Source organism: Macaca fascicularis, chromosome 3 (assembly GCF_037993035.2).
Source record: "Macaca fascicularis isolate 582-1 chromosome 3, T2T-MFA8v1.1".
Taxonomy (NCBI): domain Eukaryota; kingdom Metazoa; phylum Chordata; class Mammalia; order Primates; family Cercopithecidae; genus Macaca; species Macaca fascicularis.
The window spans coordinates 142978060-143005715 of record NC_088377.1 but is presented as its reverse complement, the minus strand read 5'-3'; the positions used below and the strand labels follow the sequence as shown (position 1 = coordinate 143005715).

At 36.4% G+C, this 27656-nt stretch overlaps 1 protein-coding gene across 36 annotated transcripts in view; it reads right to left on the bottom strand.

Moving 5' to 3' along the window:
- The window catches only part of MAGI2 (membrane associated guanylate kinase, WW and PDZ domain containing 2), a 1469004-nt gene that overhangs the window by 440764 nt on the left and 1000584 nt on the right, over window positions 1-27656 (bottom strand). The window contains exon 3 of one of the 36 annotated variants that reach the window (XM_065542414.1): window positions 9392-9434. The exons of the other annotated variants lie outside the window; for them this stretch is intronic. Within the exon in view, the coding sequence (XP_065398486.1) occupies window positions 9392-9410 (19 nt within the window). The 5' untranslated portion in view covers window positions 9411-9434. The remainder of the gene's footprint in view (window positions 1-9391; window positions 9435-27656) is intronic. 36 annotated transcript variants of the gene reach the window in all.

Genomic DNA, 27656 nt, shown 5'->3' with positions numbered 1-27656 from the left:
TGCACCGGATACCCAGTGGGGATCTGGAGATCAGCGGGGGAGGTATGGCTGGGAAGCATGTCAGTGGCGTTTCAGGTGAAGTGACATTTGGGCAAGTTGACTAGCTCACCTGGGGACACATACAGAGCGAAAGAGAAGAGGCCTGAGATATCATCTGAAAAGACTAGGAGGAAGAACTAGCCAAGGACATTATTGCAAGAAAGAAATGAACAGATACAAAGCTTTTGCCATTCTGGCAGGTACCTAATGCCAAGAGCCTTGGGGAAATCCTTCAAAATCTTCTCTTATTTTTTGAAATATGCAGTGCAATATTGTTAACCATAGTTACCCACTATGCAATAGACAAAACTTATTCCTCCGAACTGCACCTTTGTACTTGTTGATCAGTCTCTCCCTACATACCTCTCTTCACCCTTCCCAGGTTATTGATAACCACTATTCTCTTCTTTACTTTTTTGAGATCAACTTCTTTATATTCTACATATAAGTGAGATCACACAGGTTATTTGTCTTTTTGTGCCTGGTTTATTTCATTTAACATAATGCCCTCCAGTTCATCCATGTTGCTGCAAATAATATGATTTCCTTCTTTTTATGACTGAATAGATTCCATTGTATATATGTATCATATTTTATTTATCTACTCATTCACTGATGTACACTTAGGTTAATTCCATTATCTCCACATCTTACCTACGGTGAAGAGTGCTGCAACAAACGTGGAAATGCAAATTTTTTTTGACAAGCTGATTTCATTTCCTTTGAGTATATACTCAGTAGTCGAATTGCTGGATCATATGGTAGTCCTAGGTTTAATTTCCTGAGGAACTTCCATACTATTTTCCATAATGGATAGACTAATTTACATTCACATCAACAGTGTAAAAGAGTTCCTCTTTCTCTACATCCACACCAGAAATGAGGGGGCTCACCAGCAAAAACTGATTTATTCACAGGCATCTGGAAATGAGTTACTCTGAGATAGAAGGTACCAAATCTGAACTTGGCATGCTACTCCAATCCCATGGCCAACACTTCTATCATTCCGGCCCACATTCAAATAGGTCATGAGATATTCAGACTTAGCTTTCAAAAACAACGTGCATTTCAAAAAATTCTCTTAAGACAGAAGTTGGATCCTCAAAATGAGACCTTCTCATGTTAGCCCCATTCTCCATATTTTATACAATAATTTAAATATGTATATTCGCAAGCTTATGTATTTATATGTAGGCTTATGTGCACAAGAAAACATACACAGACACCCATACCCACCTCTGCAAGAAAACTGCTCACTGTGTGTATCATTAAGACTCAACATGAAGAGGTTAGGACAGGTAACTAAAGACAAGCTTTATCAAGGAATCAGTGACCCACAGAGAAGTAACACACAGTGTCTTGTAGAGTGAAATCTTTTACCTTGCCATTTAACAGCGTGGGTGATTCAGTAGGTGAAGATATGGGTCAAAGGGCATCTGATTCAGCTTAAAAACAGTCACTCAATCTGATGGTTACTAGGAGATATTAGACATAAACATTGTTATCTCTCAAACCTTTGTTCAGCTCTGCGACATCATTCTGCTGCCCTGGTGCCCCTTCCCATCACTAGCATTGCTTCCGTGGCTAACCTGATAAGGGCTACAGAGACATGTGTCGGTCTCTGAGCACCTGAAGCTGTTGAAAGGAGTGAGACGAGAGAGTTATAAGAGAGACTGTATGTTTGAGCCCAGAAGAGCAGTATTTCTTGAATTTTGGTCATTAATACATTACCATTAGGATTTTTGTCATATCTGCATGCCATCTACACTATTGTTTACTTAATATTTTTCTTTGAATTGATTCACAATTAAGGTTACAAAATATAAACAGGAAAACTTTGTACCATTCCATAAAAGAAAAATAGCATGTCTCAACAGAAAGGGCAAACAGCAATAAATATAAATATGATGGAAATAAAACAATTGGACTCAATTTTGACTCAATACCATTGTCTTCAAAAGTTCTAAGCAGAGTCTTGCTCCATTAGTTCAATTCCTGCCTGTAGCTTGGAAGTGTTCCAATATTAAATACTGATTTTGTATAGTATAGAAATAAGTACCTAGTTTTGTGGCCTTCCTGTTCTTCCTATCTGAATGCATGTGGCTTCAAAATTTTTTTGAGGAGCTTACTGGCCTAAAAATTATACTTCTTAATAGTTAATCACAATGAGGGTGCTCATTTGCTAAATATGACAGTTGGTAAGAGTTTGGTATAGATATTACCACTTAACTGAGACTTTCAGACCTGAGGTTTGGGATAACCAGGTAATCAGAAGAGAACTAAAAGGAACTTTCTCACTTGTGATCTTATTTAATCTACAGCTGCAGTTTCTTTGCACTTCAAATCATCCATCATAGTACATTTTCCAGACTTTCGATTAACACTGTCTTAGAGGATTATGTCTATAGCAGCAGTTACATAAATGAATCTTCATACTTTTCTTGAATAATTATGAACATATTTGATTCATTTAGGATGATAGCCTTTGTCGAAGTCAACGGAATTTTTTTTTTTTGAAAAATGTCAGAATGTTCCTTTAACATGACTTTCTTCATAATTACTTCCTAGTTATCTTTACAATATATTATTTCCTCCTCCCACATTATCAAATCATACTAGTAAGAGGGCTGTATTGTCATGAACAATAAAAAATATTGATGCATAACATTTGTATGATTTAAACAAAACTAACTCCTTTCAATCTTGGGAATTCATTAAAAGGCAAAACATTTTAGGATATATTTTGAATTATTTATAATCTTCACACACCCTCAGGACAGAAAAAAGGAGAAAGAAATGTCTAGTTAGAAATATAAAAGATGGGAAGTTATTCATATCTTGAAATTGCCCCATTTAGGAATAAATTAATCAACTCAAATAAATCTTCTCTAATTTTGCTTTCATTAATAAGATGACTAAGCTGGATGCAGCATGCACAAAGCACATGCCTCATTGTGATGAAAGTGTTTTTCAGACAGGATGCTGAGGCCTCTAGGAGTTAAAAACATTCTTAGGAAGACTGTGTGATTAAAACAGATCATTACTAACTTGAGGGTGACAAGAACATTTCTCATTTTCTCTTAATTTTTTTTTCCTTGCACTTTTTGTCACTTTTGTTGGCACAGATAGCAAATACAGTCTCAGAATTGGAAGGAGAGTAATTTCCACAAGGTGACAAAGTGATTAGTGATGCAGCAGGGACTTGGAACTAAGGTCATCCCAACTCTTCATCTAGTTTGTTTTCTAGCATGGGCAGTCATTAGTCTACTCATTCATTCGATACTTGGTCTGGCATAGTGATATATTCAAGCAATAGTGAGAAGAACAGGGACTTCGAGCTTCATGCTCTAATTGCTGAACCATGATACATGTTGTAATAGTGATATGATTTCCACATAATAATGGGGCATGACAAGTAACAAAAGATAGAAAGCGGCAGGTAGTAGTAGTAAAATGTTGACATCAAGGTCATTTCTAGAAGTAGTTCTACATGCACCAACCACAGTGCAACCCATTCAGAGTTGCAATGAACTCACTGCTTTGCTGAACTTCTCTCCATTAGTTTAGTTCCCACTTGTGGCTTGGAAGTGTTCCAGTGTTAAATATTGATTTTGTGCAGAATGAGTGCCTATTTCTGTGCCCTTCCTATTCATCATATCCCAATGTGTGTGACTTCAGAAATTTTTTGAGGTGCTTGCTTCCTTAAATAATATACATTTCTAATACTGCATTAGAATGAGAGGGTTCCTCCTGGTGTTTAGAATGCAAAGAAAAAACAAAAAGGGAACTGCTTTTTAATCTACTTAACATTTGAGTGCATTAGAAGAATGCAGTGTCAGTCTCCAAAGGGCTTTATAGTTCTTGACGGTGGAGATTGAGCATAGAACTAGTAAATTTCAGAGCTTTGTGTGAGAAAGACAGAAGTAATATGAGTAGTGGTTAGGAGACCAGAGGCTGGAACCTGCCTGTTTGGATTTGAATCCTGACATTGCCTCTTAAATAGCTAAGGAATCTTGGGCATGTTATAGTCTACCTATGCCTCAATTTCCCAAGCTGTAAAATGGGGATAATCAAGGTATCACCTCATAGAGATTTGCTGTGAGGATTAAATGAGTTTCTGTATAAAGCACTGGCAGTTGTCTGGTACACAGTAAGTACTACATGACTGGGCACTTTTAGCAACACTGATGGATGGATGGTAAAGCTTCTTTCCTGGATCGAGGCTTTTGATAGGCAAATATATGTTGTATCATTCAGAGGGTGACATGCAGACTTTTCCCACATTATTGACCATGAACTCCTCTTTCTGGAGGATATCATTATAGGACTAATATGCTTGGGATATGTACTTGAGGCATTTAAAAATACTTCACAATGGCGAATTACATCCATCACAGGATCTTGACTTCAAGGTTTCCTTTATTTCCAAGATCTGGTTGAATCCTGAGGGATATTGATATAACAATATCTTTGTAATACAATTGTGTTGACTATGATGTTGATGATAATAACTAACATTGCTTGGGCCAGGCACTTTACTGAGTGTGGATTGTGTCCTATTTCATTTACTCCTTACAACAACTCTATGAGGTATTATTATCCATATTTTAATAAAATGAGGAAATGGAGACTCGGTAGGTAAAATACCTTGATTAAGCTCACAGATTAAGTAGCAGAATCAGTAAATAAATCCAGTTTTATCTGACCCCAAAGCCCATACTTCCAAGCAGGAAATGGTACTCTCTCCCTGATTTTGATGGTAACAACTGGGGGAATGATGGTAGGATTAATGCTTATTAAAGAGTTTTGAAAACTGTGGAGCACAGTATGAAGACAGGGTATTATTAATAGCACTAAAATTATGCTTATGATTATTTTTGTTTAATTCTAGGATAACAAGACTATACTATCTACGTGCTAATAGTTTTGAAAGGTCCCTAAAATAAATAGTTGAAAACAAAAAACCCACAGTTCTTAAGTATAAAAATGTCCTTTTTTCTGGGGAAAAAACTAGTAAGTAGTGTTTAATTAATTTTGATAATAAAGACATAATCTTTTCACAGGAGATTTTGTATGTAGAATGTAAAAAGCAACCATTCCTTTAAGAAATACAGAGAAAAAGTTAGTTCAACAGATATACCACGGTACTAGATACCAGGTACCAGGTACACAGGCTATAAAATGTCTAGTAATTTGAAAATGCCTTTTGAATAAATACTAAAGTTACTGAAGACTAATACAAAAATACATAATTTTGATGTGAACATTCAGATGTAAAAAAGTTATGTTAGTATATATTAGCATCTTCTTAAAATTTAGAAAATAATGTCATTTCAGTCTCTTGCGTTTTATTAGCTGATTGGGTTTCTCCTGAAAAAAAAAAAAATCACACTTGCTTTTATGACAAAACTAAAGGAATAATTTTTGAAATTTTTTTCCTTGTAATGTATATATCATCATGTTCACCATAAGTTGAATGTTAATAGCCTCTTGCCTCTCTGTTCTTTGTATTCTCTGAGGTTTTATTTTTAGTTTTCAATGGGTAATCTCACAATGTCACAGCTCTCCTGACTTTGCCACATCCAGACCTAAATCTGCCAGATCTCCTTTGCGTAATGAACAATGTGAATATTTCTCGACATGTACAGCAGTTAAAATACCCAGGTACTGCAGGGACAGGTGCAATGCAAATACACAGATGGAGAAACTGAAAGACTTCATTAACATCATATAATCTCACTAATGATCAACTCTTTAAGGGAAGCTCTTTCTTCAGGCATAAAAGGAGAGAAAGCAATTGAAGCAGTTCTCTACAAAGGAATCGCTGTTTCCCCAAGGCTCTTGGCATTAGGTACCTGCCAGAATGGCAAAAGCTTTGTATCTGTTCATTTCTTTCTTGCAATAATGTCCTTGGCTAGTTCTTCCTCCTAGTCTTTTCAGATGATATCTCAGGCCTCTTCTCTTTCGCTCTGTATGTGTCCCCAGGTGAGCTAGTCAACTTGCCCAAATGTCACTTCACCTGAAACGCCACTGACATGCTTCCCAGCCATACCTCCCCCGCTGACCTCCAGATCCCCACTGGGTCTCCGGTGCAATGCTGAACAGTTATCATGTGTCCGGCAATATGCTAAACCCTTTATAGACTTTATCCCAGATAATTTCTACCAAAAATCCCAGAGGGTTAGGAAAATTATCACCATTTTATATCTGAGACTAGGGAGGCTTTCTTGAGCAATCTGGAAACACACAAAAAGTCATCCCTTTAACATGACATTTGTTCAAATATTTTTACAGATTTCCTTTGTCCTGTTCCTCTTTTTCACAACATTATTTATTTTCCATTTTTTATTGATATATAATAGTGGTCCATCTTTTGGGGATACATATGATATTTTGATACATGTATACAAGTATAATGATAAAATCGGGGTAATTGAGATATGTATCACCCAACACATTTATCTTTTGTGTTGACATGACTGATATCATAAATACAACCTCCACATCTGGATGAACATGTCAGAGCTGTCACTGTACCATGTGCCCCAAACTGACCTGCCTACCATTCTCCATATATACCCTGACCAACAGAGCATAATGTGACCACTCTGTCACATGAGTAGGAAACCGATAGGATCAACATACTTCAAGGTGTTTTTTAAAAATTTTTATTAGCATTTGCATCAGGGTTTTGATACATCAAAGCTTTTGATACATTGAGCTTATGATCCATAGAATCTACCAAGAACTCTTCCCCCCATTTGAACCATTTCTTAAGGAGATCCCTTCCTTTCTCTATACATGAAACTCATTTTTAAGACCTGATTTCAGTACCATACACACCTATTAGAATGATTAAAAGACAAAACACTGGCAACAAATGCTGTGGAGCAATAGAAACTCTCATTCATTGCTTGTAGGAATGCAAAATTGTACAGCCTCTTTGGAAGGCAGTGTGGCAGTTTCTTACAACCCTAAACATGGTCTTATCATATGATCCAGCAATCGCATTCTTGGTTATTTATCCAAATGAGTTCAAAACTTATGTCCACACAAAAACCTGCACATGAATGTTTGTAGCAACTTAATTTATATTTGCCAAAAACTAGAAGTAACCAATATGCCTTTCATAGGTTTAACGGATAAACAAGCCATGGTGCAGCCACAGAACAGAACATTTAGAGATAAAACGCAATGAGCTCTCAATCCACGAAAAGTCATAAAAGTACCTTAAATGCCCACCACTAAGTGAAAGAAGTCTGAAAGGCTACATACTACATGACTTCAACTATGTGACATTCTGGAAAAGGCAAAACTATAGAGATATAAAAGGATCAGTGGTTAAGGGTTGGAAAGGGAGAAGTGATGAACGAGTGAAGCACAGGGGTTTCTAGGGCATTGAAACTATATTCCGTACAATACTTTAATACTGGAAACACAGCATTATGCATTTGTCAAAACCAATAGAACTGTACAACACAAAGAGAGAACCCTAAGTAAACAATGGACTTTAAGTTAATAATAATGTATCAATATTGGCTTATCAAATGTAACAAATATACCACATTAATACAAGATATTAATAAAGGGGAAATTGTGTATGTGTGTGGAGGGAGGGTGGAGCAGGTATATGGAACTCTCAGCACTTCCTGTTCAAGTTTTCTATAAACATAAAGCTGTTCTATAAAACAGTCTATGAATTAAATTTTTTAGGAAACTTGAATTCAGAAATGTCTATCTGTTATTATACTGATTTCTTACTAGTTTCTCATTGGGTAATTAAGGAATATTGATTCTGTCATTTTATCCTATTAATAGTTATTTCCAGCTCTGAGTCACCTACAACTATAATAAACACACCTTGCTTCATAATATTCATACAATACAACAATGTAGATAGAATAAGACCATCTTACTTCAGGCTATAATCTCTTTAGGTACAACTTTTCAACCAGTTTTAAATCTGCCCATGATTCAACCCCAATTTCTCTCACCCACAAAAATATCCTGGAAGATTATGTTAATATTTTAATGAAAATAAAAATATATTATGCAGAGCACATTACCTGGCACACAGCTGTTACTTATTAAATTGTGGCTATTGTTAGTATTTTCCTGCCATAATACAGTGGCTATACCAAAACATAATTGTTACTTTGGTATTTCTTATGTTCAGTGATGTTCATTTGGCTTCCAAGGATCACCATATTACTTGTTAAGTGCTCAAGAGTAATCTGTTTAATTATTTGGTTTTTTCTTTTTTTTTTATCTTTTCTTTCAAAGATTGACACTAAGTCTACCTATTTTTTGTTTACAAAACCTACCCACATTTGCCCGTTCAGGAATCAGTAATAACCTAATATTTTTTCCCATTTTAATCACTTTCAGAATCTGGGTTTGGGAATTTGAAATACTTTAAGGAGACCCACTAGATATTTTCTTACAGCTCTCAGGGCCATCTTTGTAAACCTGAGATGAAAGATGCACCTAGTCAACTTGTTTCAGTTGCTTCTACATGATTTACTTTTTCTACTCGTTGCCCTTTGAAGACAATGGTCCTTCAAGGAGAAGATGCAACAAGCCAGCAGTCATAGTTCTGCTTTCTATTTTACCTTTAATATTAGAGTAGTGGTGAATCTCTTCCTATACATGTTATAAAATGTGATTTTTGTTGTTATTGGTGATGTGGCATTTGCTGTCAGCTCAGCTAATGCTAAACTTTAAGGCTTTTTGTAAGTTTGTGCCGTATTAACCCTGGGACATATTCTACCTTCCATTTCCCTTAAACATCCTTTTAAAACCTCTAATTTTATGTAAGAATCCTTCATTCTCTAATAAACTTGAGTAAAGTAGCATTTTTCAGGGCCTTTTACAGTCTTCACTTACTCATTTATTTTTTAAAAAATTACTGAGCACATACTCTAGGCTTAGCATTATGCCAGGCATTGTGAAAAATGAGATTACTGAGACCCAATCTATTTTCAGGAATTTGACTGTATAATAAATACTCTATAAACATTTGTTTAACACCTACTATGTGCTAGGACAAAAAGACTTATGTAAATTTATTCGAGTATAGTACAATAACTACATCAACAGGAAGACATACAAAATATAGTGGTTTCAGAGGAGGGTGTGATGAACCCTACGGAGGTAGGGATGGGAGCCAGCCAGGAAAATCTAGAAAGACAATGTATTCAACCTAGGTTTCAAAGAGAAGTTCACAGATAAGAGGAAAGGAAAAGGGAGTCTGGCGGAGAGTATGATACCAACGACAGTAAAATATTAGGATGGGTCATTTTGCTTTTTGAATGATCCTCTTTTAGTATTCTGAAGAAAGGAGATGGTTTACCTTTTCCTATAGGGAGCATCAGTCAATGTAAGCAGGAACACATCTGCAAGAGACATGAATTTAGAAACACTCTGCACATCAGTGCAAAAGTTTTCTGGAAGATCAGATTTCTGCAGTTATTAAGATGATTCCTTTTCTGAGCAGCTCATAGGACCCCAGTGAACTGCAATGAATATCCTCTTTCCTTTCACTTCACTATGTTTGAGGATGTCAGGGAGAGCTGCTTTCCACCCACTAACCCTGCCCGCTTTAGGTGTCAGCAAACTAGTTGGTTACTCGTAGAGATTGGCACATGGTTGACTTTCGTGGCATCAAACTCAATCCTTCTTCTCAAACTCTCTTAAATCTTCAGACCATGATGACAGTTTTCTATATTATTCCCTTATCACAGAGTCAAGAAGGATGCTTTGGGAATTCTTTTGGAAGAACAGATTAATAAGTCAGATTCTCCTAGGTTCAAATCCAGGCCTTAGGTTGGAAATAAGAATCTACCATTTACTGGCTGATGGACCTTTGAGCAAGATAGTTCAGCTCTGTAAGTCTCAATTTCCCCATTTTCCAAATTGGAATAATAATGTCTACTGAGGGTCCTTCTAAGGATTGTGTAATATATCTTAAAATGTTTAGCAGAGTGCTAGACATATGATACGTTTTTAAAACATGATAGTCCAAGTTCTTTTAATAAAAATAATAAAAAGGAGAAAGGGAGAGAAAAAGACCAACACTTATACAGACCTTACAGAGGTAGCAGGTCGTATGTTAGACATTTTACATATTAACTCATTTAATCCTCACAGTAATGTAATAATCACTTCTATTTTTATAGACTAAAAATAAAGCTCATAGCAATGATGTAAATTGTCCCAGGGCACAGACTAGTCAGTGTAAGAGCTGAGATTCAAATCCACTTCTGTATCTCTAAAGCCTATATGTGCTTTTCAATACATTATACTTTGAAAAATAAAGATTTTTGCACAAGTATATTCAATAATCTCCAAAGTCTTTAATAATATGCACAAACTGAAGAATTTATTTTCATGTTCCATAATGCTGAATTTATAGTCTATATATAGTTTTAATAGAATAAAAGAGTAGGATGGGCACAGTGGCTAATGTCTGTAATCCCAGCACTTTGGGAGGCTGAGGTGGGCAGATCACAAGGTCAGGAGATCGATACCATCCTGGCTAACATGGTGAAACCCCATCTCTATTAAAAATACAAAAATTAGCTGGGCGTGGTGGCAGGCACCTGTAATCCCAGCTGCTCGGGAGGCTGAGGCAGAAGAATCACTTGAACTAGGGCGGTTGCAGTGAGCCGAGATCATGCCACCACACTCCAGCCTAGAGACAGGGCAAAACTCCCTCTCAAAAAAAAAAAAAAAAAAGAATAAAAGAGTAAAATTGAATTAAGTATCTTATATTCCTGTTGAAACCATATTGTTCTAATATTTTCAACACCACAGGCTTGAAGGGCAGTCACGTAGTAAAACTACTAATTTTGAAACTGTTGGCGAGATGAAAGGAGGATTGCTTTATGAAGTTTATGTATTTGTTTTGATGTGTGTTTATGTATGTGTATGTATATATATGCATATATGTGTGCAAGTGTATATATACTTTTCTCATTTTCCATTTTATACAATTAAATAATAGTTTAAGTTATGTTACATGAGTAACAAGTAATAGTTTAAAAAGGTAAAGGGAAATCACCTTTGCTGCAATCTGTTTTTTGTTAGTGTGGCTTTTTTGTTTTTGTCTTGAGAAGTGGAAAAGAAGCTGCTAACGATTCATTCCATTTTTTTGAGACGGAGTCTCGCTTTGTCGCCCAGGCTGGAGTGCAGTGGTGTGATCTCAGCTCACTGCCAGCTCCACCCCTCGGGTTCATGCCATTCTCTTGCCTCAGCCTCCCGAGTAGTTGGGACTACAGGCGCCTGCCACCACACCCAGCTAACTTTTTGTATTTTTAGTAGAGATGGGGTTTCACCGTGTTAGCCAGGATGGTCTCAATCTCCTGACCTCGTGATCTGCCCGTCTTGGCCTCCCAAAGTGTTGGGATTACAGGCATGAGCCACCGTGCCCGGCCCATTCCTTTTTTCTGAAGGAAATAGAAATTCAAAAATTCAAATGTAAGAGCAATCAAAGTTATGATTGTCTTTAACTTAGAAGCAGTTGACTGATAATACTCAGTTTGATAAAAGAGCATACAAAGTACATTTGCACTTTTTAAACAGTAAAATAATTGAGTATTTTTGTATTTCATAAGTAAACACAGAAACTGCTTTTACACTTCCATCAATCCATGTTTTACAAATGTATACCAGATTGATAACTAAAACCCTTGAGATATGGCAAGGCAACTTTTGAATATAATCAATATAAAACATTTCATTAAGAGTTGCATAATAATCTGCACTAGATAGAACCATTTAAAAGCAGAATTCTCATCTTCTCGTTATTACCTAGATATACTTTGCGTAAACTTTGGTGAGCAGAGAGTCCTGGGCAAAAGGTACTATTAACACTTTTATGGCTCATTTCCTTTTTTAGTTACATCTATGAGGGCTCTAAAAATGGAGTCTTTAAATTAATTATAAATGCAGAGGCTGAATATTTAAAACCTCTTAAGAGCAAAGGTATTTTCAATTACTTCATACTTACGTATTTTGGAAAATATACTGATATGGGACATATTCCACAAATTTAATATTCCTCCATTTTCTTGTTAAATGAGCATGGTGAGCAGTAGAGATAAAGATTACTTCAGTTAAGTGTGCAATGAATCCCATAAAACTTAATTGAACACTTTATTTTCATGCAGATATTTTCTCTTACTCAAATGTTTTTCAGCTATGCTGTATGCAATCATTTTAAATCTAATATTTCAATGAATAAGCAAAGGTTTTAAGACAATTCAGTGTCTTCACTTACGGCATTTGAGAATGACCTTTAGATTCTGAAAAGGTGAGTGTTTTACATTTATTTAAGCTGACAAGAAAAACACAGAATTACCTCTAAACCAAATCAGTGGTGAGAATAGCCAGAGCCATTTTGGTGAATGCAGAAATAGTGATGATGCAGATTTCACAAGTGCTGAATTACTTACCATGAATGGACATCTGTTGGGCTGCACCCCAGGGCATTTATTTTGCCTGTCTTCTAATGTTTCTCAAAAAGACAACACAAGATAAGAATTTAATATCCAACCCCTGTGTATAGCTGGCTTTCACTCTACCAATTACTTTGATATGGCATCTTGTGATTACACTTATTCTTCCAATAAGTTATACGAAACATCCAGAAGCAAATCCTATAGCCATCTGAGATTTGGTTGGTTACCCAAAAGGTATACTGGCATATCACAGAAAACAACTGAGTGCGTGAATCACTGTAGTGAGGTAACTTACGCAGGTCACACATGTTCATTGTGAAACTGCCCTTTCGCTCAGCAATTAGAAAAATAATTCTACATTTAACTGCATGGTTACTACATTTAGGTGAAAACAAGGTACTTGTTCTAAGTGTCATTTCAAACTGATAGTTATTTTGAAAATTCAAACCAGATTTCCATGTTGTTAATGAATTGTGTGTAAAATATTGCCATTTAATTTGCCAACACATGTCAGAGATAGATGATATACACACACTGTATCGCAGATGCACTTGGACAGCAATAACTTAGGCACACACTGAGAATGACAGTGTGGTCTAAGAAGGGGTGTTCAGAGTTCCAAGTTAAGGAATCTTTGAACGGCCAACCTGGAGGTTTACTCCTTATTTACAAAGGACATCTGAATCCCTAGCCCATTTCTTGGAACGCAGGATGTGCAAGGCACTGAGGCCCTTTGCTTTGGGTTAAATGGAGGTTACTACGTGGAGGTTGCTAGGTGGATGTTGCTAAGTGAAAATGCTATATAATCTGCATACTTTTTACAAATGGTAGCTGTTATCCAGTCCAGCCTGACACTCCTGGACACTGCCCTATATGTAAGTCCTCAATAAACCTTATGTCTCATTCACTGGCTCTAGGTCTCTTCTTCAACCTCTCAGACAGGGTGCCATCCCAACTGGAGTCAATAAGGGTCTGGTAAAACACACACACACAAACACACACACACGTGCCCACGCACACACACGCACATTTTAAAAAATCTTTCCTGCTTTTTCATGCTTTGTCTTTTTTCATTCGTTCTATCTACCTATCCTCTTTTCATCCCTGCATTCAGTTTTTCTATCTCTTTTACCATCTTTTCACACATCTTTCTGCCCATATTTCTTTCTATGTCAGTCTATCTAGCTATTTATGATTTCAACATTCAATATATATTTGAGAGCCTACTGTTTGCTAAGAGGTAGACATATTACCTGTGCTAGGTCAATAAAAGTATTTTTAACTCTTCAAATAATTTGATAAATAAAAGTACTCTAAGAGAGGGTTTGTTTCCTTATTGGTTTACATTTTGGTGAGTAATATAAGTGTATAAGAAAACATTAAAAATACAAAAAAGAAAATAGATTCCAAGACACGTGACAGGTGTGTGTGTGTGTATGTGTGTGTGTGTGTGTGTGTGTGTGTGTGTGTGTGTTGGGATACATTGCTCTTGGTTAGAAGAATCAGATTTATTAGTTTTTCTGTATTTTCATATTTTGTATAGCTTTAATCTTTAACCAGTTTAGAGTACAATAATTTTATGTTGCTGGTGTAACCTAAAACAAGGATTTTTCCTGTTTTTGGATTTAGAACTTTTCAAAATTTCACTGAAGAGAAGTGATGTAAACAAGAAACAGCAGGTTGGGGGCGGTGACTCACGCCTGTAATCCCAACACTTTGGGAAGCCGACGTTTGTGGATCACCTGAGGTCGGGAGTTTGAGAGCAGCCTGACCAACGTGGAGAAACCCCATCTCCACTCAAAATACAAAATTAGCTGAGTGTGGTGGTGCATGCCTGTAATCCCAGCTAGTCAGGAGACTGAGGCAGGAGAATTGCTTGAACCCAGGAGGCAGAGGTTGTGGTGAGCTGAGATCACACCATTGCACTCCAGCTTGGGCAACAAGAGAGACTCCATCTCAAAAAAAAAAAAAAAAAAAGAAATAGAAAAAATTAAATGATTACAATGTAAAATTAAGTGATTATAAGGTGAGGTTTGAATCTGATTTTCAAGCACTTATGATTCAATTTTGTAAAGAAAATAGTTGAAATCAAATATGTGACTCCATGGCACTCATGGTGTACTCTTGTTTAAAACTCAATTTTTGAAAAAATTTACTTGAATGAAACATATATTGTGCCTTGCCTACACAATTTACATTGATTCTTCATCTTCTCTCACAAATGTCTCCCATATCCCACTATTCATTTTTTTTTGTTAAAAATTCAGGAAAAAGACTATAGTCATCAGACAAAAATCGTATAAAAATTAAGTTAATGGAAACCAAAAGTGAAGGTGGCAAAGATGCATTCAGCATTGAAACTAAGTAGCAGGATGATGGCATAAAAATAGAGACAATGAAAAATATATCGCTATTCTGAAATAAACTTAACATTCTCTAGATCTAAGGGAACCTGAGAACAGGACTTTAAAGTCTAACACTAGAAATAATGATGAGAGAAAGAGAACCCTCAAGGAATTTTAATATTGAAAATCTGTTGCCATATCTAGTAGAATTATCATAGGTACGTTAAAGTTATTATAAATTCTATTAAATCTAAAGAAGTTGCCTCTGATTTCACTGGCTGATTTAGTGGAAGCAAATCAATGAACATGGTTATTGCAAAACCTTTTTCCAAAAATGTAATTACAAATACTTACCAGTTTGCATATTAAATGATCAATATTTTCCCAAACAGGCAGAATCAAAAGCTTCCTAGAAAATCTGGGTAAAACCATAATGCTGCTGCGTGAAGGCATATTCACAGTCAGCATGCGAGAATGAGGAAGCATGAAGCCTCCTGCCTTGACAAACCTGCATGGTTCCGGAAAATGTAGTCTTTTGGTGAGCTGATGGCAGAATTTTGAACGTAACATAAACATATTCTGCTCTCATTCAGCACACACAAGTGAACCTTGACTATAACTTTCTACAAGATTTCTAAATTGAGAAACGGGTGGATTTAAAACCAGAGATGTAGTCAATGTAGACTACTCAGAGGGCTATGGCTAGAGTTAAATGGCAGCTTATAAAAATGTTATCTGGGGCCCACCTTGAACCTTTGAATAAAAAGGATGGTTCTTGATGTAATTTGCCCACAGGGCCTGGTGCCTGTGGTGTGCTCTGAAAGGGAGCATCTATATCCAAAAAGATGTGCCTGCTGAGAAGGGCTGCTGGCAGCTGTGGTGAGCATGACCACAAAAGCAGGAGAGACAGCAACGAGGCATTTGCTGAGCACTGCTGGGACAGAAAAGACATGTAGAGGGGAACATACATAGTAGACAGTGAGATGGTCCAAGAACAGAGTGCATAGATTAAAGATAGTAATGTTTAAAGAAGTTTTGGAAGTTCCTGGGATGGGATGTTAAAAGAACCAACCCAGAGAGAGAGTTTTAAAAAGCTTTGTCTTCCCCACTTTCATTTAGATGTATTCTAATCAGACAGTCTCTGAGGCCTTGTACATTAAGCACAGTAGCTTTTGTGGAGAAATAAAAATATGTATTAATTGTACAGTCCTCATAGCAATTAAATATGTGGGAGCAGATACTACCATGTGAGGTCCTAGAATACAAGGGGGAGAGCAAAGAGGCAAGAATAACATTCTGGGAAACTCCCCCTCACAAATGGGGGTGGTTTGATATGGAGAAAGTGATGAGAGAGAGAAATTGAAAGTAAACAAGGAAAGGCTTCCATTTAGGAAGCAAAGAAGAATAAAGACTGTCATTAGTTTTCATGTCTACTATGCATACTAAACAGTGTTTTAGTTAATGTTGGATTTGTTGCATAATATAGCAAAAGACCTAGACTCTAAAACAGAGTTAAATAAATGTTTGCTATAGATAATAGGAAGGAAGGGAGAATGAAAAAGGGGAGGAAGGTAGGTAGGAGGGCAGGCTGGCAGGTAGCAAGTAGGGAAGCAGATGAACAAGAGTGAGTTAACCCATCAATGTCTCATTTATATGTACAATGGGAATTGTTGCAAAGGTTGTAAGAGATAATACATGTAAATTGCTTATTGCAGTATCTGATATACTGGAGGTGCTCAAGAAATGCTAAATATCATTATCATAATTACTGCTATCTTTAGCATCATCATCCTCACCACCACCATCATTATCCCTTGGAGCATTTTTCAAAAGGATATTTGAGAAATGCTTCAGTTTGCTGGGACCTACGAATGCATCTTTCTTGATAACCCTCCCACTCATGCTTTAACCCACTTCTATTTAGCTTCTACTCCACGACACTCCAAGAAGTCATGCCTGCCAAATTTACTAATAACATCTTTGTTGCGAAATCCAGTGGACAATTTTTAGTCCATGCCTTACCTGACTTCACTGCAGCATGTATCATTACTGACGAATTCTTACTTTTGGAAGTCCTTTCGCTGTCTGGCTTTTGTGCCAACCCTCCTGCTTGTATCCCCCTACACCTGTAGCCCTTTTAAAGGCTTCTTCCTGAGTTTCTCATTCTGGGGGTTTTCTCCAGGAACCAACAGCAAGTAAGATTCAAAAGTGTTCATAAAATTTAACTCATTTTCAAGAGAATAGAAAAAAAAATTATTGTTCAAAAGAACAATATTAGCCTGCAGGTCAGATTTTAGAAAAACCTTATTCTACATATTAATGACCCACATATATAGTTTGTGTTTTTAAATCCTAGGTCAAATACTTTTTTTACAAAATAAAATAAGAATCTGATTTTTTTAGAACAAATAGATGCAAAAAATGTATTTTTTTAAGCAGGGATAGTCAGTCATTCTGGATGGTACTTGAACTTTTCAAATTCCCATACCATTATTCAGCTTTAAGAAATGCTTGATGATGAGCTAAAGGCAAGTATGTGTGTTTTATTCTAAGAATATTAATACCATTACTATCAACCCTCAGGAATGAGCTTATAAATTCAATAATACTATCATAGTACATATTATAACTATGCTTCTATAATCAGTTTTCCCCACATTATTTCAGAATACTAATTGAAAAATTTACCTATTATGACATATGAAAAATAACTATAGTTAACCTGGGGAAAATACAAGTAGTTTATCAAGCAAAAAAAACTCACAAAACAACAAAAAAATGTTTTTTGTGTCCTCAGCATTAATCCATTAAATTCAGGGGATCTAGGCTTCACATGCGCACACATATGGCATTAGTGAGCTAACCCAGTTTGTACTGACATGAGCAGGTGTCTGTAGGTAGGTCATTCAAAGTCATCATGAACCAGGGCAGGGTTCCTAGCATATGAATCTTAAATTAGAGACACTGGTATTATAGGATAGCAATGGGCACATAGAGACTATGTCTAGATGGAGGACTTTTGGCATGTTCCTTACTAGAGAGCATGAGGTTTACCTCGCACAATATGGTTTATCAAGCCATGTACTATTAACATGTGCATTTCATTATGAGAAATCCTTAGGCTATTCTCTGGAGAAGATGCTGTTTCAGACATTTTAGGTGTCCCATATGGCATGGATAAGGATGTAATTATGAAAAGATGTAGACTATCACGGAAAGATATATCTTCAGGTTATTTTGCCCCAAACTAGCAAATCTAAGGTTTCTTCCAGACCACCAGGACCTGAGAAATAGTTTCTTTTCTGAAAGAGAAATGGAACAACTCTATGAAACAGGCTCTAAATGGGAGGCAGAAAATGAAAGAAAAATGTGTGTTATTCCATGGCTATGATTTCTCTGCTTAACTTTCAGGGTTAAAATATTAGCTAGCTCCATCATCATCCAGTCAAATCTTTACACCAAACCCCTTCCTCCTTCAGAATACCTCTTACGTTAGGTTCTCATCTCCTGAGTAGCCGACTGCCATTATTTCTCTGCTTTAACTTAAGTCTATGCACTTCAGCCATAAAGCGAGACACTAAAATACACTTTGGGATAGGTGAACATTCAGTACAAATCATTCAAAAGGGAACGTCTTACCTATAGGACACACTTATAAATACTATCCTGACCTCTTTCATGGACCACCCCATTCCGGCTTCAACCACTTGCTCTTTACATCCTCCTTGCTAATCAAAGCCTGCATCACAGTGAAATGGAATTTGTTAAGCCGCTTTGCCCTCAATTTGCTTGAAATTCCATTTTCCTGACTGCTTTCTTACCCTTTGGAACAACTCCAGCATCACACCTTATTGAGCCCCTTTTCTCATCTGCTATTTGCTCAGCCCCTACTTTGTGCTCCCTTTCCACTCAGCCTAACACGGAGCACAGTGAACTGTCATCACCCATTTTACTTCTCTAGAAAGAGGACAGATTCTGTGTCCCATTCTACTTTGCACTGGAAGTGCCTCCCTCGGGCACAGGTGTGAACACAAGCTGGGAACGCAGGAGGTATTTTTAAATCAGTGATTGTGTCCATTCAAATTTGTCCCAAAGGAGAAAAAAGTGTTTGTGAGGATTTGTGTGTTTGCATCTGCCTAGCTAATTTAAGTATGTTATTTGGAATATATCAGAGACAAACTGTTTTATAAATAACTAAAATAGGTGCTGGCTACAAAAAGAAGTGTTAGAAAAAGCTCTCTATTTGTCTTTTGTGCTTTAAAATGACAATTTTAAATGGTGCTGCTGTAGGGAAACCTGGCTGGGAAATAAACTGTGAAAAGGTATAGGCGGGAAAATAGTTGGTACTTACTGAGGGCATATTATGGGGTGGGATGGTTCTAAGTGTTCTCCAGGTATGAACTCATTTAATAGGATAATCCTGCAGTGTAGACAAGATCACAGCATAGGGTCGCGTGATTGGGCTGCTTGTTCAAAGGCACTCGGCAGAGACTGGGATGGGGCAGAAATCCAGCCCTCAGTGCATCCTGTTCTGTAACCTTGCCTGGGACTCTTTCTTTGCATCAAGATGCCTTTAGGTAGTAAAATTAATGGCTATCTGTCCCGATGATATACTTTTCTCCAATTCACACAAAAGCACAGAATAAGCAAGTGGCATTCCTAGTGGTAGGCTCTATAATTATTCCATTTACAGATGAGGAAACTGAGGCACAATGAAGTCAAGAATTCTGCCAAAGTTTATATAACTAGTAAGGGACAGCGAGGAGATGCAAACCCAGGCTCACGGCTCAGAGTCTGCATACTTACTGTGATATGCTGGTTCTCTGTCACATTTGGAGTGCTTTGCGCATGCTAGTTTACATCCATTAAATTTCACATGTATTAACTAATTTAATCCTCACAATAACCTTAAGGAATCAGCCCCTAAGGATAAACAACTATGCCTCGACCCCTGTAATCCTAAGAGATGCCCCTTTGCGGGCAAGGTTGTCCCTGGTGAAAACAGAGCCAAGGAGACACTTCACTGATCAGAACTAATTGGCTAATTGAAATGCTCCAGACATTTTGCCAAGAAAAAGAGAGTCTAATTAAAACAAAAAACTATCAGTAGTACTGGGAGTTAAACTAGTGGGAGCTGAGAAATGTAAGTCAGAACTGAAATTAATAGATATCTAGAAAGCTCCAATAATATATTAGAGGGTATTATTGGCAGAGTGATATACTAGATAAAACATAGATAAGAAAGAGTTGAATTTGCCAATATAAAATGTATTTTGGTATAAGATAAAAGCAACACCTCATATGAGAAAGGAAAAGGACCGAGATAACTGTGTTGATATTTGAAAAAACAAGTTGAATTCATATATATGTGTGAAATGACTTAGCTACTAGGTTGTTTGCTATAATAATGTTTTTAACAGCAGAACATTAGGAGAAATCTAAATAGACAAAGTATGTGAAAATCTCACAAGGAAAACTGTGTAGCTATTTAAAAACAAAATAAAAAAAAAAGAAAGGTCTATGTCAATTGATGCAAGATATCTTTCTTTTGCCTTTTTATGCACAAAACATATCTCTAGAAGACTATATGAGAAACCAATAAACCTGGATATTTTTGGAGAAATATTCTAGGTAGTGGAGGGACAGAAGTGGATGGAAAACTTTTCACTGCTTATCATTTTGGGCCAGTTAACACATTACCTACTCAAACAACCTGGAAAAACAAAACAAAACAAAACAAAACAAACTTTGGTTTGACTTTTACTTAGTGCGACTTTGGGCTAGTTTACTAAATTTGCAGAGACGAATTTTCTTATTTGTAAAATGACAATTATAATTCCTGCCTCACATAGTTTTATCAGGTTTAATTAAGATAATATATGGAAAGATTCTACTACATAACCTGACACACAGTAGAGAAATAATGGTTCTCTCATCCATCACTTTCCTTTCTCAGGGGACACAAACTCCAGTGGCTACTAACTAGTCCAGGCAGATAATATAAATGCATGACATACGTTGGCTGTAGGAGATGAGGGGGTGGTAGGGCGTGTGACAACTTAAGGCATTCAAACTATTCTATGTGTGTATATCAAATATAAATTATACATATGTCTATATATTATATATGTATATAAAGTCTTATGGCTGTCATTCTTGCTTTTACATAGGGATCTTCATGTTATAAAATTATTTTACAACGTCTCTTTCAAGCCACTGAAAAATCATTTCAACTATATTGCACAATTAGAATAAAATATTTTTTAAAATCAGTCTCTTAAGTTATACTTTTCTCTAAGTTATTTAATATAATTGGCTTTGCTTTTTCATAGACAAAAATCATATCCATGGAAATACATAGCTACTGGTTGCCAGACCACAATTGGGAGGTTAAAAGCAAAGGACACCTCTGACATCTTGGCTACTGTTCTTTGTGACAGACGTGATGGATAAGGTGCTGCTGCTTGCAGCTAATAAATCTGACTGAGGTAGGAGTCTGGCAGAGGTGACACAAGTGTAGCCAAGTCAGAAGGTTAATAATAGCAAATTCATATACGGGTGGGCAGGATAATGGTCAACAGTTACGAGAGGAATTTCAGGTACCATGTTCAGATTTAAGGAGGCAATGATTCAACAACATTCCTTGCCTAAACAATTCTTCTGTTTCAAATAAGTCAATGTTAAATAAACAATAAACTAGTGACCAAATTAACATTTGTTCTCAATTATGTGAACTTCATATTCTCAGAAAACAAGTTTAAACACAGTTTATGATATATATCCATTTGACATCTTACACAAATATATATACTCTCTGTAAACTAAGCACATCATTATTAATTTCCATATAAAACTAAATTAAGACTTGCATAGGCAAATGTAACTACTATTCATGAAATAAGCTAGAACTAGAAGCATTAGAGATACGGAGCAAATGGGAGGTAAAGCACTGCATCATTTTATTTTTATTTACTTATTCTGTGTGGACACCTTCCTAAACTCCAGAGAGCAGAGAGAGTCTCAAAGACGAGACAAGGTCCTTGGTGCTGTGCCATATGAAATAACCTCCACTTAACGTCTTGTTTCTTTAGTCAAGAAGAATTGAAGAACATGTGCTACACAACTGTACACGAAGTCGCCTAAGTGAAAAGCTATCCTAAATCCATACTAATGAGACCATATTGCTTTTCTCTCTTTGGGATTAGCCCAGGTAAAAAAAAAAAAAAAAAAAAAAAAAAGACTGGTCATGCCACATGCAAATTTGAAGACTTCTCTTTATAAAATAGTTAATTTTATTTCTCCCAATTATCTTTTTAGAGGCATACTATCTTGAATAGTAGTGTAGGTCTGAAGCCTACTCATTTTGGCTCCTATATGGGGAACCTGCATTATATTAACTTTACCTCTGGGATGAGATTCCTAATGTTCCAATTTAGAATCCTGAGAATACTGGATCTCAGCCCACTCTCAAATACTCCTGATTTTCCTTCCCCTCATCCTTCCGGTAATCATCGCAGCATGGGATAATAAAACAAAAGGAAATCTTTCTATTTTTTTGTTCATGTTTTTCTTCCGTGTCTACCCAGTGCCTAGCATGGTCCTTTAAACCAACGAATGGTCAGCAAATCTCATGCAGAATATATACAATGAAGCTTCCCTAAATGCCGCAGACACAGGCAGTCTTCCTCCTCTGTGTTCCCTAAGCCTGCTGTGGAAATCAGCCCCTGCATTTTCTTTGAAAAACTCCAATCATGCAACTGTCTCATCATCAAGTTGTAAAACCACCTTAAGGATCATTTCTCATTTTTCACACCCAAGTCTCTAGCACGGTGCTTAGCATGACAATGGTGGAGAAATAACTGTTGACCCAAACAGAACTGAACTTAGAGATATTGTCACTCTCTTTGTAAGTAATATGCTACATTTTGTACCTTTTGCTCTGACCACTGTGGAATTTGTCATTTATATCCAGACCACTCATTAACAATGGAAACTAGGTTTAACCAGCACTGTTTAACTTAAAATGAAAATAACAGGAAATTGGGACATAAGTGATAATGACACATTGGTTGGAACATTTTAATATGCAGAAATGCATTGTTTCTCCTTTATTTAGTGGTGGGGATTATGAATGAATGGCTGCAGAAAGATGTTTAAAAGATCTTGTATGTTTTTATTCTTAATGGAGTAAAGCTAATATAATTCACCTTTTCTGTTCACCATTTTCTTCTGATGCAACATAATCAGCTCTGTAGAACATTTTTGGACATGCAGTGATCAAAAAACAACATAAAATTTCCACTTTTAAGATGTTACACAGCATATAGGGACTTATAAAGTAATTTGGGCCAGCCAATAAATTATTGCTTCCATAGAAAATAGAGAAGTGATAATTTATTAATGCTTATGGAAGCAAATTTTGAAATGAAAAGAAAATTCCAATCTATTGGCTGAGCACAATGGGTCTGTTATGTAGACATCATGTGACTAACACGTAAAGTTGTCATTTCAATGAGATAAAATACTTTACAATAAGGTTAGCTATACTGTCAAGCTCAGGATATGTGAAATTAACAAAAAATATATGTTGATGTGCCTTTGAGGTAAGCCATTCGTGGCAGGAGTAAATTTTAGTGGTTGACCAAAACGACTTCACAAGTTCACACATATCTTGTTCTTGCCTAAGAATGAAACATTCATATTGTTTTATGTATGATTCTCATGGCCAACGTCAGCTCGAGTGCCAATTATATTGTGTTAGAAATGAATATGTTTTAAAAGGTGAATTATGCTGATCAATTGTATTCCATTAAGAAGATCACACATAGGATCACACCATCTGTTGATCTTTTAAAAGAGGAAATGTATCATGCTGTTTCAGTGCTACTATCAAAGACAATTAAAATGGAGTGAGACACAAGAAGAAAACTCTGATGTGAATGGAGCTATCTTTTCTTAGATTTAATTTTCAATGCCTTCTTTCCTAGAATAATTCACTGATCAAAAGTTTCTTTCCCTGTAAAACAGGGATAGCACCGGGCTGTTGTGGAGATTAAAGGAGACAATATATGTAATACTCTTAGCACCCACAAATTACTTGATACATGGTAACCATTAATATTAAATACAGTAACATAAAACTAGTGATGAAGTAGAGAGCAAGAATGTATTCAATCAATTCTGGGGATTTTATTTATGATTAGACATACTTCTATGCATATTTCAAAGTATTTTCTTCCATATAGGAGTCTAAAGAAAAACTGTTAAAAGTGAAATGATACAGTTTACTTAATAATAGTAGGAGGGGCTGGGCTCGTGGTTCATGCCTGTAATCCCAGCCCTTTGGGAGGACGAGGTGGTGAATCAATGAGGTCAGGAGCTTGAGATCAGCCTGATCAGCATAGTGAAACCCCGTCTCTACGAAAAATACAAAAATTAGGCAGGTATGGTGGTGGGCACTTGTAATCCCAGCTACTTAGGAGGCTGAGGTAGGAGAATCACTTGAACTCAGGAGGTGGAGGTTGCAGTGAGTGACATTGCACCACTGCACTCCAGCCTGGGCAACACAGCAAGACTCCATCTCAAAGAAAAAAAAAAAAAAGTAAGGGGAATTACTTACAGAACAAGTTCACGCAGTCAATAAGTGGCAAGTTTACACAGCCAAAAAATGGCAAAACCAGGATCTGAATCCAAGCAGTGTGGCTCCAGAGCCTATGTTCTTACAGAGTATCTTGTTTCCTCTCTGTAGTCACATGACTGAGAACTCTCTGGATATTATCAAGTGTTTACATTAACTAGGTTTGCAGATGATCATCTCTTATCCTTTTAAATGTTGCATCACCATTTTTGATGCTATTATGAATTTGCTCTCGTGGAAAACTTTATTTTTCCAATCTGTATTAATGTCTTAAAACTGCTATCTCACATTTAGTTTAAAAAATAGTCATTTCTTTGCTGGATATACCAGCACAAAAGGTATACACAAAAGGAAAATGTCCTTTGAATAGAAGGCAACAATTTTCAAGATAAGACAAATATAGACAATAAATATTATATAACCTAGGAGCACTTGATAACATTTCCTAGATCAAAAAATTTACAATCTATTTTCTCCAAGGCAGTAAAGGAGCCAATTAACATCTTTTTTAATAATAATAAAAAATTTAAGGATTGCACATTGCCCTTGAAGAAAGCTAAGCATTTAATAAGTTGAAGACACTTTTTACCATTCTTTAGGGAATACTGTATTTCTAAGAATGGCAGGTAACATGTGCTCTGAATGATACTAGCAAATGGTAACTGCAATATCATTCCTCTTAATGTGACGTTATAAACCCAGTGGAATGTTGGGAGAGCACTCAAGCATTCCTTTAAGCATGAATTCCTAAGTTGCATAATAATGCTAAGTGCATCATCCTAAACATATGCTGTTGTTTCTGCTTATGATAGCTACAGTGGTACTGATGCTCGACATCTTCTAGGAGAGGAAGCTGGTGAGCATTATAAATCCCAGGGACTCCTGATGGTTGTCTATCCCTGGGCTCTGCTGCATGCCTAGTGGCAAGGTAGTATAGGGGAAAGGTCACCAGCTGAGGAACCACAAGGGAAGGATTCTAGTTGCAGTTCAACCAGCAATTAGTTTGGGGGAAATTATTATACCTCTTGAAGCCTTGATCTCTTGAATGTGAATATTAATTTTTACTGTTTAATACAGTGCTCATTAAGATAACAATTGACATCTGTGAAAATGCTTTAGAAAAAAATGTTCTGTGAACAACAAATACCCACAGAAGCAACTGAGGCACAAGATCACACAGCCTATAATAGGGACTCAAAGTGTTTCTGGATTGCTACCATCTGATCCCATTACTTAGCTATTTTTCAACTAACCTGCAAGCTTCTTGGCTGAGGCCCAGGACTACATTTTCTATAGCTTAAGACCATCATATGTAGGATAATAAATTGAATCTACAGATTTTTTTGATGGCACACAAGTATTTGCCTCTGTTCTCCTACAACTTTGTAACATTTCTGCCTTTCATCTTCACTATGCTCATCTATTTTTATATTTACATATGACTATACACTTGATTCAGTCATAAAAATCATAAAAATCTTTAGTCATAAAAATCTACCGTTCTCTCCCATCTATAACCTTCCTCCAACTAAATCCACATGTAAAACAAGTTTCTTTCTCTCTCTCTGGTATGATGTACTTCTTCAGTTCTCTAAAATTCAGTGCAAACATCCATCTTCTAAATGAAGTCCTTCCTAATTGATCCGGGTGCATTTACCATGCACTCTTTTTCACCACTCCCAATGATGTACAATACACAGACACACTGACACACATACACACATATTTCTTCCCTTATGCAGTTACACAAGGATGCAGTAGTTTCCTTCCGGAGATCTAAACACAACACTTCTTCAGCCTTCCTCATTCCAAATAAACTCACTAGTAGAAAGCTCTAAGTCAGACACAGACCATAAAAAAAAGCCCAAAAGTGGGAGGGAATAAACCTGGGAAAAAGGAAAGTGAGGACAAATCTTAAATGAGTTCTCTGGTCAGATACATATAAAAAGTGAACCAGTTATGAAACAGCTACAACCTCCCCCAACTCAATGCTTTGGTTTTTCGTTACCATCTGAGCCCCTGTCATCACCAGGGAACAGTCTCTGGCACATATCAGGTTACACACCCTGCATCCCCACAATAACAACATTAACCAGTGTGTTTTAGGCTTTACAGTTTACAAAGGCTTTCTCAGACACTATCCCATACGATGATATGACTGTAAGATTAAGCCAATGGGAACACTATCTTATTGGAGAAAAAAATTATCACAGATATCTCTTTATTTATATGCAAGGTGGGCTTCCTCTTTACAATTGTGTAAAGGGAACTGTTGGCTTTACAGAATCAGGTATCTGGTAAGCTGCGAGTTGTGTAAAGACAGTGAAAAAGGAATCTATGTAATAGTGCATCAGCTTAGGAGATGGGATTTTCATTTGGCTATGCTCCCCAGAAAACGCACAAGCTGAATTTCAGACTGGATGGAAAAGGTAATTTCAAAACCATGCTGCACAAAGGGCTAATAGGACACAACTGCAGGTACTAGGGTTAAAACAAATTAAATATAATAGTGATTGAGGATTGCCAAGCCCTATTGATGGACAAAGCAAAAGGCAGTACACTTTCAAAATTCAGAGTGAGAGCTACACACTTTAAATAAACCTCAAACAAGCTTCCAATTCTATGAAGCAAAATTCTCTGTACAAAATGAAGTTTCCAGTAGAATCTGAATGGCAAATAGACAAACAAGACCAGAAGACTGTCAACTCATACATATACTAATGAAGACATAATCTTCTACCTGTAGAAGTTAATGAAAAATTTCCCACATAAAGGTGAGAAACAAATACAACAGATTTGTTTTTCTAGAAAATATAGTGTATATATTATTAAGATAAATTTAATTTTACATATTAACTTAAAATGTGCTCAAACATAGGGAAGTCAATTCAAAGGAGAATACTCTGAGGCTTTTGCTAAAAACTCAAACTATTGGAAAACTATTATTTTTTGTTGTAAAATAAAAAAAAAAATGGGAAGTCCACATCATGGTACTTCAAGTTTTATGTTGTTCATCTATCCCTTTCTTGGGTCATAATCTTATGAGGAGTTCCATCAGTACTTGGAATTCAAATCCATATTCTATCAATATAGCAAGTTGACGTCTGGACCTTTTTGAACTCCAGCCCCGAGGAAGATCCATGAATGCTACTATCCGAATCTTGTGTGTATGCT